Below are 19,181 nucleotides of genomic sequence, written 5' to 3'. Positions count from 1 at the left end.
TCTCTTTCGCTGTTGTCTCACTGCACATACTTCTGGGAGCATTGTGCCTCCCAGGGTTTTCATCCTTTCACTTGAGACTGATGCTGCACACCCAATGTCTAAGCATCTGTCTAACATGAGATCAACTCTGGGGAGCAGCCATTTCTATAGGTGGTGATCCCAAGTCCTGCAGACTATCCTGTCCCGTATAAGGGAGGGTGTCAAGTCGCCCAAATTGCCTACAGCAGCCACTGTGTGTAAGGCTGTAACCGAGGCGTCCACGCCCTCAGCTTGCGAATGGTCTTTAGTGAAAAACCTGTGTCATGCCCCAGTTTTGTTCTGCTTTAGGGAGCCATAGTCCCCAGGGCTCCTAGGACTGCTGGAAAGCTTGAGGGAGTGATGAGCTTCAGAGTGCTGCAGACCTCTCTGCCTTGTTCCCTCGTAAGGTAAAATAACCTGTTCTACTTTCCTGCTCTCATCATCCTCCTGCATGGCTAAGCTTGCATGCCGCTGGAACCCTCCTTCCACCAGATCCATGGCGGGGGTAGCTTTGTGTCTGCAAAATCCAGGGCTCTACGGGGCATCCCACAGCTCACACTGCTGACGACTGCACTTCAGAGAACTGCTCCGCTCAGACTCTACCCCGTGCTCCGTTCCCAAGCAGCAAAGCTGAATGTGGGTCAAGCTGAACCAGTGGAACTTGATAAAAGCTTGAGCACTGCTGTGTCCATGTGGTGGGCGGTATTATTCCCAGCCCAACTTCACAGTCCCTGTTTTCCTGGTGTTCCCTCAAGGACTGTCCCTTCAGAGCACATGGGCCCTCTGGCTTGATTCCACTGCTAAACAGATGTTGGAAGGAATCCAAGTGCCTCCCCTCCTTCCCAGCCCCACCCATGAGAGAGCTTAAATCCCATCATGGCTCAGCTATGGGCATTCAGACCTGTCTTCCAACAGCACCAAGAAGTCAGTGGGCATCTTCCTGCTTCTGGGGCTTCTGTCAGGCATGGTCTTACCTGAACGACAGACCCCCACAGGTAAGGGCTGAGAACAGCTGCTGCCAGCTCTACACAGGGGGCAGTGGGCAGCAGACTCCTGTCCCATGGCAGGGCAGACAGCAGGGGGCTCGTCAGGCTGTCATGAGTGGTCTCCTCCACAGACAGCACTAACTGGACTGCTCTCTTTACCGGCACTCAGCACCCGACATTCTGGGATCACAACTGCTTCTGTACCAGGGAAAGGAAAAGTCCTTGTGCCCTGATATGAGCCCAAAGACCAACTCGCTAGCCTGGCTCTGTTCAGGGTTTATGCCATCCATGTACGGTGCCTGAGATGGCACAGGGACCAAGGAGTGCAAGCGACACAGATCCCTCAGTAGGTGCTGAAGTTGCCTTTTCTCTGTGAATTTGATTAGATTAGTTTGGTCTGAGCCTGCCCAGGCACTAGGGGGATTTCGCTGTGGAAAGGCTCACAGCTGGACACCCCAGTGCATCTCCATATAGATTGGGCCAAATCCCCACCTGGCATAAAATGTCTGTTGCTCTGTAGAAGTCAACAGAGCTACAGCGGTTTTCCCTAGCTAAGGCTCTGGCCCTACCCCTTTTCAGCAATGCAGCAGACTCCCATTTTGAGTGGACAGGACCTGCAGGCTCTGAGGAGTCATTGTTACAGCCAGAGTAGCACAAAACATTATCATGAGACATAGCAGCTGAGGCCCCTCCAGGCTGCATAGATGAGTTATATGTGATCAAACAGCACCGCTGGGTAGCAGGGGTCTTGGATTGCAGAGTTCAGAGAGTTTGGCTAGAGACATGCCTAGGTCCTTTCCCTCCATAATTCTCATTTCCCAATGATGAGACTTCAGTCACTCCCCCCTGAGACACAGAGGGCCCGATTCCCCCTGCCATGGCCCTTTGTAGGTAGTCTTGTGCTCTGATCCATGGTAGCATTTTACATCTGCGTACTGCACTCTGCCCGGTAGGGGTGCCCCTCACTGGAACGCAGTATGCTCACCGCATTGCAGGGTCCTATTTATACCATGCACTTCTTTCTTGCAGCAAAACTCGGGACCTGCCCAGTGGTTGTTCTCAGGTGCAAGATGCACAATCCCTCTAATCGTTGTGAGTCAGACAGTCAGTGTGCTGGGGCAGAGAAGTGCTGTGACACCGGCTGTGGATTGGGCTGCGTTCCAATTCAGAAAGGTACCTGCCTCATTGTATGTAGCCTGGGAGGAGATGGGGGCGGCATCTGCAGGGGACTCTCACCCTGTCCCTGCTGAGCCAGGGACAGGATTTCAGCCTTGAGCAGGAAGAGAGCTTTGTGCTGAAAGCTTCGTTTGTTACCTTGCAACATAGAATTTGTTTATTAGTTACAGTGAAATCTGGGACCTGTCCATTGATCGCGAGTACATGTCGCATGTTAAATCCTCCTAATAAGTGTCAGGAAGACAGTGACTGCCCCGACACCAGGAAGTGCTGCATGTCCATCTGTGGGAAGGATTGTCTTCAACCCAAACAAGGTACCACGCTGGCCAGTATTTCTAAACCTTCTACCATGCTTGGTGGGAGGGAGCTTATCCAACCATGCTTCTTATTCATCCCTCACTTCAAGGGATGCCACTCATTTCTACTCCCAATGTTACCTTCATTCCACACAAACGTGGCATTCCTGGACTTTTATTGTCAAAGGTTATTTGGATCTGAACGAAAGAATGATGATGCTGGGATTACAAAGAGAATCATTGGCACTAAGGGGATGAATCCCACAGAATTGTAGCTTTCCTGAAGGAATCAGTGATTTGTATCCATCATTTGGATCTTGAGAGATCATTGAAGTAATTAATCATGAGAACATTTGTTCTACCACTGTCCACCTTCATAGGATTCTAAATCAAGTAACTGGTCCCTCTTATTGCACAAACAGGTAGAAGGACACCAATTTTTTTGATACTCTTCGTCAGCGCAAAGCTACGTCTGGTCCATTTTCCTATCCATCAGTCTGTTTCTTAAAGGCCTCACAAGTTTTTCTTCCTGTCTCTCCTATCTCTCCTCTTCATGTCTAGCAGGTTCTTCTCCCTCAGGAGAGTATAAGTGGAAGTCTTTCGGGAGAGGAGGTGTTATGTTGTTCCTTGCTCACAGTTTCTCTTTGTATGTTAGTCAGTTGGCAACAAGCAGGAGTTTGCAAGGTGGAAAATGTTCCAGGGCTCCCTCTGGCCTTGTTTCCTGTTCAAAGGATGTAGGAATTGCCATGTCAGATGAGATCATCGGTCCATTTATCCAGTAGCCTCTCTTTGAGTCCTACGAGATTTGTCCAAGGTCAGCCATAGAGAGTGGGCTAGAATCAAATCCAGATCGCCCAAGTCTGTATCCTAATCACTGGACCATCCTTTCTCTCTAAAGAAAGCCAGTTGCCTTCTGCCCAACCAAGGAACCACACGAAGCTGGCATTTCTAAACTTGCCACATTGCTTTGCAGTGGGATCACTCCCTTTCCCAGCCGTCGGGGGCGGGGAGGGCAGGAGCATGCTGTCTGACCCCAGGCGGCCTCTCCCATCTCCCTTACTTTGACGTGTGCCGTTCATTTTAGTCCCCATGATCCACTAACTTGACATCCCTGATTTGAAAGTTGTTCGCAATGACGAGTGTTGACCCTGGGGATACAGAGACAGTCACTGGCACTAAGGGGATGAATCCCACAGATCTGCAGCTGTTCTGCAGGAATCATTTGTGTGTGTCCATCATGTTAGGCATCATCAGGGTGAGAGGTCTGGTCCCAAGGGAACTGGAGCTGAGTCCTCAGCAGGCAGACAGCAGTGCCTGGGGTGCGGCTCTTATTCTGCTAGGGAGGTTTGTTTATCCTGCCACCTTCCTGTTTTGCAGCGAAACCCAGGACTTGCCCAGTGGTTACTATAAAGTGTCATGCAGTAAATCCTCCCAGCTGTTGTGATCATGACAACCAATGTTCGGGGCCGAAGAAATGCTGTGAAACTAGCTGTGGGAGAGATTGCGTCCTACCTCAAGAAAGTACTGCTCTGAATGTAACTGGGTCCCCTTTATCTTGATGACAGGAGGCTGTGGCTAAATGTACCCAGGGCGCTCAACCCAGTTCAGTCATTTTTCTGATCTCCAGATGCTGGGTTTTCAGTGGCTGGACCTCCGAGTTCACAGAGCATTTGGGCAGAAGCTTCTCAGATATCCAAGAACCCTAGTTAACCCTCAGTGCCACCACCCACCTACACTGTGGGTGTAGGTGCAGTGAAACAGTGCAGTGCAGGGCAGGGAAACCTGGAATCTGTCCAGCAGTCAATAGAAGGTCTTTCACTGTATCCTCCTAACCCGGTGTGTACAGGACAGTCAGAGTTCAGGAAACGAGGCATGGTGTGACACCGGCTGAGGGCTGGACTGCGTTAAGGCTTGGAAAGATACCTACCTCCACTCATGTGTCTATCGTATTTCCCCATCCTCTGCAGTGAGATCCCTCCCTGCTCTAGCTGAGCCAGGGGACTGCTCGTTGGGCCCAAGGCTGCAGGCCCAAATCACTGCACTGACCACAGCTGAAATCCAGAGGCACAATATGCTGCTTTACTGGGGAAGGATCTGGGTACTTGGCACCTTCCCCAACACTCATTACACTGGTGCTGAGCCTGAAACATCCCCATTCATGCTGGCCCCAGCAGAGATCAGCCCAAGGTGCATATCAGACAGTACATGTGAAACCCCGAATGAGTAGCAGAGTTGTGGCAGGAAACAGGAGAAAGAAAATACAGGTTTGGTGTCAGAAAACCTGTGGTGCCATGAGAGAAAAAGGTGTTGGAGCCACATGGGAAAAGACCAAGATTTTGGAACAGAATCCAGGAGTCCTGGTTCCCAGTCCCATGCTCATTCTAAGAGCACAGTTTCCCCTCTAATACAGAATGAGATTTTCTCCTTAAGGCTTCTGACTACTTTGCTTTTTTTCCAGTGTAAGTCAAGTCACCAATAGACCAAGGTATTCCCAGGAACATCAATGACACCAGATCCCTGAAGCTTGACCTCACTGAATATTGCTGGGTCCCAAAGCAGGAAATCACCTCACATAACTTCAGCTCTCTACATAAAACTTTGGAAAGAAAGCAGACTCTAGATATTTGAATCAACACAGAAAAGCAGAGACTCATATCACTTAAATGAGAAGGTGATAAAAGCAATGATGTAATTCACACAAGTTCACACAAGAGGGGATTTTTAGCAGTTTTTTACAGTTTAGCCTGCAGTCCAGCATGAAGATGATATCCAATTGCTGCATTGGTCCAGTCTTGCAGAAAATTTTACTAAGGAATATGACGGTCCACATATCTGTACGAAGAGCATCCTACATCAAATTTGCATTTTTATCAACATTCACCCAATTCTGTCTGTGAGAACAGGTTGAGAGACTCACTGGGAAAAGAAAAGGGAACTGCAGATAATCCAACCCCTCAGCCCCACCACTGCCACCAAAATTACAGCAGAACTTTTCCCCTTTTTGGACAAGAATGTTTCTGTACAAATGTTTTATGTGATCTAATACTGTCTAAAGGCTATCAGCTTCTTCAAAATAACTCCAGCTCAACGACCAGCCATGGGGAGGTTGTTTTTAAGCACTTTCCACGTATCTCTTGTACCGTCACTTGTTACCTCACTGGGGAAATTCCTTTGCAGGTTCAGCCTAAGCAGCATAGGGAGACCAGGGTGAGCATTGTACTGTGATGTCCCTGGGATTTGTTTTTATGGTGCTTTTGTAAATGTTCCTGAGCAGAAACAGACTTTGTTGGGCCTGGATCTCATTGGCTGGGACCATCCCTTCCTTTTTTGCTGCCCTAACTCATTGCTCATGGGGTTTAATTAGAACCACTTGCACACTTTACAAATAAAGAATTTTCTTTCATGCCTTATCTTTGTTGTTTGTGATTCCAAAGCCTGTGCAATCACACTCATGACCTCTGCCAATGAAGTCAGAGTCAGAATCAAAGCATTGTTCCAGGCTCAGGGCTGGGAATTGGGTGAAGCAGGCCCCTAGTCTAGGTGGGGGTCTTAAAGAGATTTGACAGCAGGATGATGGGAGCCGTAGTTTGGTGCTAACAGCACCTGCCCCTTGAGCTGAAAGCAGAGGGGTCCCTACAGCCCTCTCCATCAGACAGAGGACCCTGCCCAGAGGTCAATAGCTTACTGGCTTCCATTTTGTCTGGAGCAAGGTTTCTCTTGAGGCATCTCCCACAGCTCCCCTCCATGTGAGTTTGCCCCACTCCAAATTGAAATAGTCTCTGTAGCTGGCTCTTGAGCAAAGGGGAGATTTCACTCTTCCCAGCAATGGGTCAATCTCATGCTTTTCTTGTGCAAAGAGCTCCAGGAAGACACATGAACCTGATTGTGAAATGGCACAAGACAAGGATACAAATACTGACATTGACCCAGGCACCTCATTCTTTGCTCTCCTCTTCTGCCCCTCCCGCCCCGAGTAAGATTTTAAATACCAGCCTAACTCAGCTCTGAGCATTCAGACCTGCCTCCTGACACAACACCATGAAGTCACTGGGCGTCTTCCTCTTCGTGGGGCTCCTCTTCCTCTGGGCTGAGCTGCCTCCAGCATCTGGTAGGATGTCCCCTCTGAGTGACAAACGAGTTCAGAGTCAGAAAAGCAATTGAAAGGCTCAGGGGCTGGCTGAGGGAAAGAGGTGGAAAGTGTGAAATCAGCACAGCATGGCTAGGAAATCATTCAGGGAGGATATCCTCTCTGCAGATACTCGCAAGGTGTGACCCTCAAGGGAGAAGAGGACACAGTTAAGGTGTTACATGGGATTGGGGGGGGTGTTTAGTGGGATGAGATGAAGAAAGGGAAGTTTTTGGGTGAACGTTAAGAGAATCTTCCTGGCTGTTGGATGTATCCGGGTCTGATGAGTCTCCCAGGCATAGGTTGGAAGCCCCAGGGCCAGCTCTAGGGGCAGGGGGAGCAGGACAGTCATCATGGGTGCTATACCTCAGTGCCACTCAGCTTTTTTTTAAAATATTTTTGGCTCTGCTGAGTAGCTGGTTGGGGGAGCTAGAGGTTTGCTCAGCTGGGGGAAGTGCTGAAAGCATTTTCTTCTCTGACCAGAAAAATGGCTAGCACCACTCCCGTGGAGCCGTATTGCTTGGGACAATTAAAACAAGTCTGTACACAGCTCTAGTCCATGTAGAGCAGTGGTTCCCAACAAAAGGCACACATACCCCTGGGGTACGCAGAGATATTCCAGGGTGTACATCAGCTCATCTAGATATTTGCCTACTTTTACAGCAGGTTACCTAAAAAGCACTAGTGAAGTCAGTACAAACTAAAATTTCATACAGACGATGACTTGTTTTTACTGCTCTGTATACTGTGCACTGAAATGTAAGCACAATATTTATATTCCAATTGATTTATTTTATAATTATATAGTAAAAAAGAGAAAGTAAGCCATTTTTCAGTAATAGTGTGCTGTGACACTTTTGTATTTTTGTCTGATTTTGTAAGCAAGCAGTTTTTAAGTGAGGTGAAACTTGGGGGTGCGCAAGACAAATAAGGCTTCTGAAAGGGGTACAATAGTCTGGACAGGTTGAGCGCCTCTGATGTAGAGTAGGAAACAATCCTGCCCGTTCCTGGAGATATGGGTTAGAAAGCACCAGACAGGGATTTTCTGTCTCTAGGATTCTGAGCCTTTTCCTGCAGTAGTGAGAGGTAAGTACTGAGAGCTGCCAGCTCCTGCCCCAGCCAACTGCCTAGGGCACCAGACTCACATCCCATTGGACGACAGACAGCACTGATGGGCACAGGTAGCTCAGCTGGTTCTCCGGCAGGTCTCAGTTCTTACAGTCCCTCTATGGCAGCATCCAGAGAGGCCCCACACAGTGAGCTGCAGTGAAAGGGCTGTTCCCTTTAGTCATCTCTTTGACTTTGTGATTCCCAAAGCGTGGAGCATTTGTGACAGTATTTAACCCCTTCGTGGTGGCAATCATGTTGGGTTTAGAAAGGAACTGCCCCTAGCAGCTGGATTTGGGAGCTCTCACCCCATGGCATTAGCCTGGGAAATACAGCCAGGCAGCAGAGTGGATGCAGGGAGTGTTCACTGGTTAGATTGCATTTCTCCTCAATTGATCACTTGTCTGTTTCACCTCCACAAGTTGTTAACAAGCCTGTGGAAAATGCAGAGGCAACTACAAAGAGTTGAAGCACAAGTCCTGATGCTATGCCCCCCTCATCCCAGCTACTTGCAGCATAACACACCCTGCAGCCTGGAATAATCATAAGGCCTCTGAATTATTACTATTTTGATTCATATTTTGGGGGACCCGGTGCTTAATTTGTAATGAAAGAGGTGCTGGGGCTGAAGCAATTTTTTTACATTCATAATTGATGCAGCAAGCCCAGAAGTTCCAGAGCTATGAACTGCTAAGCCTAAAGGTTCCGGGGTTCAGCCCTGGTAAACTCTAGCACAGATTAATCACTGGGGAGAACCCTTTGTGCTGGGTGCTACACAGACATCATTATGCCTGTCCCAAGTAACTTACATCTGATATTATGCTATGATACTGTTACCCCAGAATTTGACATTCCTGCAGGTACCCCACAACTTGACAATACTGCAGTCAGCCATTTTGTGTGTTCAACCACTGCCAGCTGAAAACCAAATACCACACAGCGAGGAAAAATCCTAGGCCTTTGTGAAGCAAAGTCAGACCACTGCATACTTGCAGATTGCTAATCAGAATGGGAGGATGGAACTGAAAGTTATGGAACAGAGTGAGTGAACAGCAACCTTAGTTGAAGGTGTCCCTGACATATTGTTGCTATGGCTAGACATACTAGAAATGTTTTGAGATAATGAGTAGTTTTGCTGAAATGAGGAGAACTGGTGACCCATTAGGAGTCACTATAGGTTACGTGCTTTGTTAGAGTTAGCTATAAAAGATTAGGTAAAAGCAAATACCTTGGCGCAGTCCAAGGGAGCTTTTCTCCAGGCAAGGAGCTGACATCTAAACTCCTCATCAGCTAGACAGAAAGAGGGACCCTGGAAGCCTGGCTGGTGACCACTCAAAACCATCTCAGACTGTGAGAAACTATGTCTAGGATGTCCGAAAGCTATTGCATAGGTGGGATGGGATGTGCTTAAAATCTAATAAATATTAGTTTTAGATTAAAAGCAAACGTTTGTATCAATTATTTATCAGATGGAACAGATGGAGGTGCTGTGTTCCCATTGATTTATTCCTGATGCGGCCTGGAGCTAAACAGTTAAATAACCACTGCTTTGGGCTCTGAGAAAACCCGGGAAACAATAAAAAATCTGTTTCTGCAGTGATCTTCTCTTCAAGGGAAACCTGGAACCTGTCCAGATGTCATATTTAAGTGTGCTATGTACAATCCCCCAAATCACCCTCCGTAGGTGCTGAAGTTGCCGTTTCTCTGTGAATTTGATTAGATTAGTTCGGCTGAGCCTCCCCAGGCACTGGGAGGATTTCGCTGTGGAAAGGCTCATAGCTGGACACCCCAGTATATTGCCGTATAGATTGGGCCAAATCCTCACCTGGCGTAAAATGACTGTTGCTCTGTAGAAGTCAACAGAGCTACAGTGGTTTGCCCCAGCTAAGGCTCTGGCCCTACCCCTTTTCAGCAATGCAGCAAACTCCCATTCTGAGTGGTTGAGACCTGCAGGCTCTGAGGAGTCATTGTTACAGCCAGAATAGCACAAAACATTATCATGAGACATGGCAGCTGAGGCCCCTCCAGGCTGCATAGATGAGTTATGTGTGATCAAACAGCACCGCTGAGTAGCAGGGGTCTTGGATTGCAGAGTCCAGAGAGTTTGGCTAGAGACATGCCTAGGTCCTTTCCCTCCATAATTCTCATTTCCCAATGATGAGACTTCAGTCACTCCCCCCTGAGACACAGAGGGCCCGATTCCCCTACAATGCCTCTTTTGTAGGTAGTCTTGTGCTCTGGTCCATGGTAGCAGTTTACATCTGCGTACTGTAGTCTGCACTCAGCCCGGTAGCAGGGTGCCCCTCACTGGAACACAGTATGCTTCCCACATTGCAGGGTGCTGTTTATACCATGCACTTCTTTCTTGCAGCAAAACTCGGGACCTGCCCCGAGGTTTCTTTCAGTTGCGCGATGCTCAATCCCCCTAATCGTTGTGAGTCAGACAGTCAGTGTCCTGGGGAAGAGAAGTGCTGTGACACCGGCTGTGGATTGGGCTGCGTTTCAACTCAGCAAGGTACCTGCCTCATTGTGTGTAGCCTGGGAGGAGATGGGGGGAGGGTCTGCAGGGGGCTCCCGCCCTGTCCCTGCTGAGCCAGGGACAGGATTTCAGCCTTGAGCAGGAAGAGAGCTTTGTGCTGAAAGCTTCGTTTGTTACCTTGCAACACAGAATTTGTTTATTAGTTACAGTGAAACCTGGGACCTGTCCATTGATCGCGAGTACATGTCGCATGTTAAATCCTCCTAATAAGTGTGAGGAAGACAGTGACTGCCCCGACACCAGGAAGTGCTGCATGTCCACCTGTGGGAAGGATTGTCTTCAGCCCAACCAAGGTACCACGCTGGGCCAGTATTTCTAAACCTTCTAGCATGCTTTGTGGTCAGATATTTCCCTGTTCCAGCCCATCGCGGGGGAGGAGAGGGCTTATCCAAGCATGCCTCTTATTCATCCCTCACTTCAATGGATACCAGTCATTTCTTCTCCCAACGTTACATTCATTCCACACAAACTTGGCCTTCCTGGACTTTTATTGTCAAAGATTATTTGGATTTGAAAGAAAGAATTATGATGCTGGGATTACAAAGAGAATCATTGGCACTAAGGGGATGAATCCCACAGAATTGTAGCTTTCCTGAAGGAATCAGTGATTTGTATCCATCATTTGGATCTTGAGAGATCCCTGAAGTAATTAATCATGAGAACATTTATTCTACCACTGTCCACCTTCATAGGATTCTAAATCAAGTAACTGGTCCCTTTTATTGCACAAACAAGTAGAAGGACACCAATTTTTTTGATATTCTTGATCAGCGCAAATCTATGTCTGGTCCATTTTCCTATCCATCAGTCTGTTTCTTAAAGGCCTCACAAGTTTTCCTTCCTGTGTCTCCTATCTCTCCTCCTGATGTTTAGCAGGTTCTTCTCTCCCCGGAGAGCACAAGTGGAAGACTTTTGGGAGAGGAGGTGTTATGTTGTTCCTTGCTCACAGTTTCTCTTTGCATGTTAGTCAGTTGGCAACAAGCAGGAGTTTGCAAAGTAGAAAATGTTCCAGGGCTCCCTCTGGCTTTGTTTCCTGTTCAAAGGATATAGGAATTGCCATGTCAGGTGACATCATCAGTCCATCTATCCAATAGCCTCTCTGTGAGTCCTACGTGATTTGTCCAAGGTCAGCCATGAAGAGCAGGCTAGAATCAAATCCAGATTGCCCAAGTCTGTATCCTAATCACTGGACCATCCTTTCTCTCTAAAGAAAGCCAGTGTTTATGCCCAGTTCAGTGGCTCCTATCATGTCTTGGATAAGGTTATCACAAAATATTTATCACAATTCATCTTGGGGCAATGTTGAACTCAAAGATGCTGGAGTAAATAGTTGTTCATCAGATGCGTTTCATTAGCAGTAAGTGATGCTGAATGCAGGTTAAGTTGAACCAGTGGAACTTAATTAAACCCTCTGAACTGCTCTGTCCATGTCGCTGTGCTGCTTTCAATCCAACTCCTCACATTCTCAGTTTCCCTGTGTCACCTCAATAACAGTCTCTCCAGGAAACATGGGCTCTCTGATTCCAGTTCCACTGGGATACATCATCCCTGTTTTACAAACATTTAAATATAAACATTAAAAACAAATAATCGACGCTTAGACCCTCACCCTGTGTTCCTTCAGCTACAGGTTGCTAGTTAGAGGTTGTTAGCCAAGTTAGTGTCTGGTCTTCACCACAGACTCAGGTGGTTACATAGTTTTTGAGATAGATTGATCTCCTCATCTGGCGACCACAGCAGGAGTGACCCATTCTGTCTCCCAGTCGCCTGTTTCCAAGTCTAGCAAAGTATCTCTCTGTGGAGTCTTCTCTCTCCCTGTGGGGTTGGCCTCTGCCTGGTTCTGTCTCTTCATTCTCTGACGAGCTCTGTATCCCTATTATCCATTTGTTATTTTTCATGTTAGTTACTATGAGGTCCTGTTTTCCTATATGCTGCGTTATGCTCTCATTGTACGTGATTGGATTGCAACTGCTCTTTGTAATGGTGTGTTTGAGTCAATTCACCTGAAGGAATCATGTTGCATTAAGTCTCATTATCCAGCTGAAATCGCTCATGGCCTTTTCCTATTACCGTTGCATGCACAGAGGTTGGCATTGTCTCTTGTGCTTTCCTGTCATGACAGCCTGAATCTCATATGCTCTTGGACTCAAGGAAAGAGTGAAGGTGTCATCGTCACCGTCTGATGTGCCTCCGCCTCTTATACAAGACTGACAATCTTCGAAGAGCTTCTTCTGCTCTTGCACACGCTGCTAAAATGGTTCGACTTGTGACATTCCTTGCAGTGCTATCCTAGCGCACGACCCTCCTCCTGTACCCGCACATGCTGTCTCCAGCAGTAAATCACCTCAGTATGGATATGGATCCCTGGCCACCTTCTCTCCTTCGCTGTTGTCTCACTGCACATACTTCCAGGGGCATTGTGCCTCCCAGGGTTTTCATCCTTTCACTTGAGACTGATGCTGCACACCCAATGTCTAAGCATCTGTCTAACATGAGATCAACTCTGGGGAGCAGCCATTTCTACAGGTGGTGATCCCAAGTGCTGCAGACTATCCTGTCCCATATTAGGGAGGCTGTCAAGTCGCCCAAATTGCCTACAGCAGCCACTGTGTGTAAGGCTGTAACCGAGGCGTCCACACCCTCAGCTTGTGAATGGTCTTTAGTGAAAAACCTGTGTCACGCTCCAGTTTTGTTCTGCTTTAGGGAACCATAGTCCACAGGGCTCCTAGGACTGATAGAAAGCTTGAGGGAGTGATGAGCTTCAGAGTGATGCAGACTTCTCTGCCTTGTTCCCTCGTAAGGTAAAATAACCTGTTCTACTTTCCTGCTCTCATCATCCTCCTGCATGGCTAGGCTCACATGGCGCTGGAACCCTCCTTCCACCAGCTCCATGGCGGGGGTAGCTTTGTGTCTGCAAAATCCAGGGCTCTAGGGGGCTTCAGACTGAGTCCCACAGCTCACACTGCTGATGACTGCACTTTGGAGAACTGCTCCGCTCAGACTCTGCCCCGTGCTCCGTTCCCAAGCAGCAAAGCTGAATGTGGGTCAAGCTGAACCAGTGGAACTTGATAAAAGCTTGAGCACTGCTGTGTCCATGTGGTGGGCGGCATTATTCCCAGCCCAACTTCACACAGTCCCTGTTCTCCTGGTGTTCCCTCAAGGACTGTCCCTTCAGGGCACATGGGCCCTCTGGCTCGATTCCACTGCTAATGATAAACAGATGTTGGAAGGAATCCAAGTGCCTCCCCTCCTTCCCAGCCCCACCCATGAGAGAGCTTAAATCCCAGCATGGCTCAGCTATGGGCATTCAGACCTGCCTTCCAACAGCACCAAGAAGTCAGTGGGCATCTTCCTGCTTCTGGGGCTTCTCACGCTCTGCTTGGTGCTGCCATCTTTGTCAGGCACGGTCTTACCTGTGCGACAGACCCCCACGGGTAAGGGCTGAGAACAGCTGCTGACAGCTCTACCCATGGGGCAGTGGGCAGCAGACTCCGGTCCCATGGCAGGGCAGAGAGCAGGGGGCTCTTCAGGCTGTCGTGAGCGGTCCCCTCCCCAGACAGCACTAACCAGACTGCTGTCTTTACCGACACTCAGCACCCGACATTCTGGGATCACAACTGCTTCTGTACCAGGGAAAGGAAAAGTCCTTGTGCCCTGATATGAGACCAGAGACCACCTCGCTAGCCTGGCTCTGTTCAGGGTTTATACCGTCCATGTACAGAGCCTGAGATGGCACAGGGACCAAGGAGTGGAAGCAACACAGATCCCTCAGTAGGTGATGAAGTTGCCTTTTCTCTGTGAATTTGATTAGATTAGTTTGGTCTGAGCCTGCCCAGGCATTGGGGACTTTCGCTGTGGAAAGGCTCACAGCTGGACACCCCAGTGCATTTCTGCATAGATTGGGCCAAATCCCCACCTGGCGTAAAATGGCTATTGCTCTATAGAAGTCAACAGAGCTAAAGCGGTTTCCCCTAGCTAAGGCTCTGGCCCTACACCTTTTGAGCAACACAGCAAACTTCCATTTTGAATGGTTGGGACCTGCAGGCTCTGAGGTTACAGCCAGAGTAGCACAAAACATTACCATGAGACAAGGCAGCTGAGGCCCCTCCAGGCTGCGTAGATGAGTTATGTGTGATCAAACAGCACCGCTGAGTAGCAGGGGTCTTGGATTGCAGAGTTCAGAGAGTTTGGCTAGAGACATGCCTAGGTCCTTTCCCTCCATAATTCTCATTTCCCAATGATGAGACTTCAGTCACTCCCCCCTGAGACACAGAGGGCCCAATTCCCCCTGCCATGCCCCTTTTGTAGGTAGTCTTGTGCTCTGATCCATGGTAGCATTTTACATCTGCGTACTGTACTCTGCACTCTGCCCGGCAGGCGGTGCCTCTCACTGGAACGCAGTATGCTGCCTGCATTGCAGGGTGCTGTTTATACCATGCACTTCTTTCTTGCAGCAAAACTCGGGACCTGCCCCGAGGCTTCTATGAGGTGCCTGATTTTCAATCCTAATCGTTGTGAGTCAGACAGTCAGTGTCCTGGGGAAGAGAAGTGCTGTGACACCGGCTGTGGATTGGACTGCGTTTCAACTCAGCAAGGTACCTGCCTCATTGTATGTAGCCTGGGAGGAGATGGGGGGAGGGTCTGCAGGGGGCTCCCACCCCTTCCTTGCTGAGCCAGGGACAGGATTTCAGCCTTGAGCAGGAAGAGATCTTTGTGCTGTGCTGAAAGCTTCGTTTGTTACCTTGCAACATAGAATTTGTTTATTAGTTACAGTGAAACCTGGGACCTGTCCATTGATCACGAGTACATGTCGCATGTTAAATCCTCCTAATAAGTGTGAGGAAGACAGTGACTGCCCCGACACCAGGAAGTGCTGCATGTCCTTCTGTGGGAAGGATTGTCTTCAGCCCAACCAAGGTACCACGCTGGGCCAGTATTTCTAAACCTTCTAGCATGCTTTGTGGTCAGATCTTTCCCTGTTCCAGCCTATCGGGGGGGTGGGGGGGGGGAAGGAGAGGGCTTAACCAAGCATGCCTCTTATTCATCCATCACTTCAAGGGATACCAGTCATTTCTACTCCCAATGTTACCTTCATTCCACACAAACGTGGCCTTCCTGGACTTTTATTATCAAAGGTTATTTGGATCTGAAAGAAAGAACGATGATGCTGGGATTACAAAGAGAATCATTGGCACTAAGGGGATGAATCCCACAGAATTGTAGCTTTCCTGAAGGAATCAGTGATTTGTATCCATCATTTGGATCTTGAGAGATCCCTGAAGTAATTAATCATGAGAACATTTGTTCTACCACTGTCCACCTTCATAGGATTCTAAATCAAGTAACTGGTCCCTCTTATTGCACAAACAGGTAGAAGGACACCAATTTTTTTGATACTCTTCGTCAGCGCAAATCTATGTCTGGATTTTCCTATCCATCAGTCTGTTTCTTAAAGGCCTCACAAGTTTTCCTTCCTGTCTCTCCTATCTCTCCTCTTGATGTTTAGCAGGTTTACTGATCTCTAGAGGTGCTATGATACTGCTGCTCTGTGGGGCCTACTTCCAGTCACAGTTTTTCTTCGAGGCATCTGCTGCCTTTAAAAATTGTCTCCATTGTCCTTGGGACTCCTCCTTTTACTTCGTGCATTGCAGCTATACAATTCTGATTTTGCAGCCTGAATAAATCCATGTTGTGGCTGTATTCTCCAAGAGGGTCAGTGGTGCTCACCACCCAGCACCACAAACTTCAGTTGATACCATTTGTTATTTTTCATGTTAGTTACTAGGAGGTCCCATTTTCCTACAGGCTGCGTTATGCTCTCATTGTACATGATTGGATTGCAACTGCTCTTTGTAATGGTGTGTTTGAGTCAATTCACCTGAAGGAATCATGTTATAATAAGCCTCATTATCCAGCTGAAATCGCTCATGGCCTTTTCCTATTACCATTGTTGCATGCACAGAGGTTGGCATTGTCTCTTGTGCTTTCCTGTCATGGCAGCCTGAATCTCATATGCTCTTGGACTCAAGGAGAGAATGAAGGTGTCATCGTCACCGTCTGATGTGCCTCTGCCTCTTATACAAGACTGACAACCTTCGGAGAGCTTCTTCTGCTCTTGCACACACTGCTAAAATGGTTCGACTTGTCACATTCCTTGCAGTGCTATCCTAGTGCACGGCCCTTCTCCTGTACCCGCACATGCTGTCTCCAGCAGTAAATCACCTCAGTATGGGTATGGATCCCTGGCCACCTTTCTTCTTCACTGTTGTCTCACTGCACAGATCCCTCAGTAGGTGCTGAAGTTGCCTTTTCTCTGTGAATTTGATTAGATTGGTTTGGTCTGAGCCTGCCTAGGCATTGGGGACTTTCGCTGTGGAAAGGCTCACAGCTGGACACCCCAGTGCATTTCTGTATAGATTGGGCCAAATCCCCACATGGCATATTGCTCTGTAGAAGTCAACAGAGCTACTGTGGTTTGCCCCAGCTAAGGCTCTGGCCCTACCCCTTTTCAGCAACGCAGCAAACTCCCATTCTGAGTGGTTGAGACCTGCAGGCTCTGAGGTTACAGCCAAAGTAGCACAAAACATTATCATGAGACAAAGCAGCTGAGGTCCCTCCAGGCTGCGTAGATGAGTTATGTGTGATCAAACAGCACCGCTGGATAGCAGGGGTCTTGGATTGCAGAGTTCCGAGAGTTTGGCTAGAGACATGCCTAGGTCCTTTCCCTCCATAATTCTCATTTCCCAATGATGAGACTTCAGTCATTCCCCCCTGAGACACAGAGGGCCCGATTCCCCCTGCCATGCCCCTTTTGTAGGTAGTCTTGTGTTCTGATCTATGGTAGCATTTTACATCTGCGTACTGCACTCTGCACTCTGTCCGGCAGGCAGTGCCTCTCACTTGAACGCAGTATGCTGCCTGCATTGCAGGGTGCTGTTTATACCATGCACTTCTTTCTTGCAGCAAAACCCGGGACCTGCCCCAAAGTTTTTATCAGATGCATGATGCTCAATCCCCCTATGTAGCTTGGGAGGAGATGGGGGGGGGGGGGGAGTGCAGGGGGCTCTCACCCTGTCCCTGCTGAGCCAGAGACAGGATTTCAGCCTTGAGCAGGAAGAGATCTTTGTGCTGAAAGCTTCGTTTATTACCTTGCAACACAGAATTTGTTTATTAGTTACAGTGAAACCTGGGACCTGTCCATTGATCATGGTTACATGTTTCATGTTAAATCCTCCTAATAAGTGTGAGGAAGACAGTGACTGCCCCGACACCAGGAAGTGCTGCATGTCCACCTGTGGGAAGGATTGTCTTCAGACCGACCAAGGTACCACATTGGGCCAGTATTTCTAAACCTTCTAGCATGCTTTGTGGTCAGATCTTTCCCTGTTCCAGCCCATCGGGGGGGAGGAGAGGGCTTATCCAAGCATGCCTCTTATTCATCCCTTACTTCAGGGGATACCAGTCATTTCTACTCCCAATGTTACCTTCATTCCACACAAACGTGGCATTCCTGGACCCTTATTGGGTTATGTTCATGGGAGCTGGGGATGAGCCAGAGGCCGGGTTTGTAGAGAGCTGGATTTCCTGGTGGACCCTCTGATCATTTTCTCTTACTCCAGTGGAACTTCGTGCTTCCTGAGGGCATCCCCACGAGCAGCCGTGACACCAGCGCAGCATATCTGTCCTCTCTGGGGGCCCACTAACCAGCCCCAGGAAATCAGCCTGCACAACGCCTACACAGTGCCTGCACTCTTAATCAGTCTTGCCTCTAGTACCAACTGCAGTGTGGCTACCTGTCAGGGGAATTGCTGTGGATTTTCAGACCCTGCCTGTTTAGCACAGAGGGGATTGGTCTGAGACCCCATCCCATGAGGGACCTGAGGAGTCTCATTCCCAGTTCCTTTGCAGCTGCTCTTTCCTTGCGTTTCAGGGGAGGCTTTGGGCAGGGTTACGGGTGGGGGGGTCTCTTTCTTCTGCTCTGACTCTGTATAATTAGGTGTTACTGGTGCCTCTTTCACTGCTACAAATAAAGGAGCTTGTTCATGTAATGGTTTGTAATCTGTGATTCTGGTCACTCCAGTCCAGGCTCCTCCTCCACCTGCAGGTTCCTCCCTCCTCACTGCCTCTGCCCCTCCTGTCTCATTGGTCAGTCACATCCAAAGCTGGCCATGATTAGAGTGCAAGCTCTCACGTAGATTCCAATTCTCCCTGCTTCCTTGATGGGGGCTCTGATGCCTCCTGTCTGCATGTGTGAGGGAGATTCTCCCCCTGATGCTCCTTCTCAGGCCCCCCTTCCCTCTCAAGTGAGTTCGCAGTCAGGATCCTAGTATTTTCCAGGTTCTTTCCCCAGGGAACAGCCCCTGTTGGTTTGGGACCTTGATCTGTCTCCTTCTAAGAAAGCCTTTGGGACCCTTAGAACAAGGGTCTCCAGGTGATAGCAGCGTCACAGGGTGGGCTAGAAGTCACTTTGCTCAAGAGCTGAATCAACATCCCAGGGCCTTGGAGCAGTGTATTGAGGTTGGGTTTGGTAGATGTGCCCCTGAGCTGCCCATTCTGTCCTATGCCATAGCTCTGAAAGCCTCCAGCCTCAGAACCCTACCCTGGCACTGCCAGCCTATGAGTGCCAATGACTCTGAGAACGGTCCATTCAGAATGGAGCTAGGGTCATCCCAGGTGCCAGCTACAAACCTACCAAATGCCACCTCCCTGACTGCAGGGGTACAAGAAAGAGCCATAATGTGGGATTATATGCACTGACCAATCAAATCTGCTTCAGGGCACCGGGCAAGGGGAGGGGAAGCTTCCAGGTAGCAGGTCTCCAGGGAAAGCAGCGGCACAGGAAGTGGAGTTGGAAAGATAAGATGCTTTCCCTGGCCTAACAGAGTTCCTTGTTCAGTGATGAAAGAAAGTGACTATTTCTGTCATTAGTTACT

The 19,181-nt window shown here is 48.7% G+C and overlaps 2 protein-coding genes across 2 annotated transcripts; both read left to right on the top strand.

The window, feature by feature from the left end:
- Positions 1–982: 982 nt before the first annotated feature.
- Positions 983–10,567, top strand: LOC137157266 (WAP four-disulfide core domain protein 3-like). The gene is made up of 7 exons (XM_067554558.1): positions 983–1,013; positions 2,034–2,177; positions 2,351–2,494; positions 2,871–2,876; positions 3,854–3,997; positions 10,081–10,224; positions 10,398–10,567. Exons 1-7 carry the CDS (start codon positions 983–985, stop codon positions 10,565–10,567), a joined length of 783 nt encoding a protein of 260 aa, XP_067410659.1.
- A 2,435-nt stretch (positions 10,568–13,002) lies between these two features.
- Positions 13,003–18,184, top strand: LOC137157265 (antileukoproteinase-like). The gene is made up of 6 exons (XM_067554557.1): positions 13,003–13,049; positions 13,576–13,682; positions 14,703–14,843; positions 15,022–15,165; positions 17,423–17,572; positions 17,868–18,184. The coding sequence occupies exons 1-6, from the start codon at positions 13,003–13,005 to the stop codon at positions 17,885–17,887; spliced, it is 609 nt and encodes a 202-aa protein (XP_067410658.1). The 3' UTR covers positions 17,888–18,184.
- Positions 18,185–19,181: the final 997 nt, after the last annotated feature.

Source organism: Emydura macquarii, unplaced genomic scaffold (genome assembly GCF_026122565.2).
Source record: "Emydura macquarii macquarii isolate MOO-44397 ecotype Brisbane River unplaced genomic scaffold, CSIRO-AGI_Emac_v2 contig_1483, whole genome shotgun sequence".
NCBI lineage: Eukaryota > Metazoa > Chordata > Testudines > Chelidae > Emydura > Emydura macquarii.
This window is presented reverse-complemented; position numbering and strand designations above follow the sequence as displayed.

Coding starts and splice junctions, on each gene's coding strand:
- LOC137157265 (XM_067554557.1), top strand. CDS start 13,003: ATGAGCTTCAGAGTGATGCAGACTTCTCTGCCTTGTTCCCTCGTAAG. Junction 13,683..14,702: donor TGTGCGACAGACCCCCACGG/GTAAGGGCTGAG, acceptor TCTTTCTTGCAG/CAAAACTCGGGACCTGCCCC. Junction 17,573..17,867: donor TTGTCTTCAGACCGACCAAG/GTACCACATTGG, acceptor CTCTTACTCCAG/TGGAACTTCGTGCTTCCTGA.
- LOC137157266 (XM_067554558.1), top strand. CDS start 983: ATGGTCTTACCTGAACGACAGACCCCCACAG. Junction 1,014..2,033: donor TGAACGACAGACCCCCACAG/GTAAGGGCTGAG, acceptor TCTTTCTTGCAG/CAAAACTCGGGACCTGCCCA. Junction 3,998..10,080: donor TTGCGTCCTACCTCAAGAAA/GTACTGCTCTGA, acceptor TCTTTCTTGCAG/CAAAACTCGGGACCTGCCCC.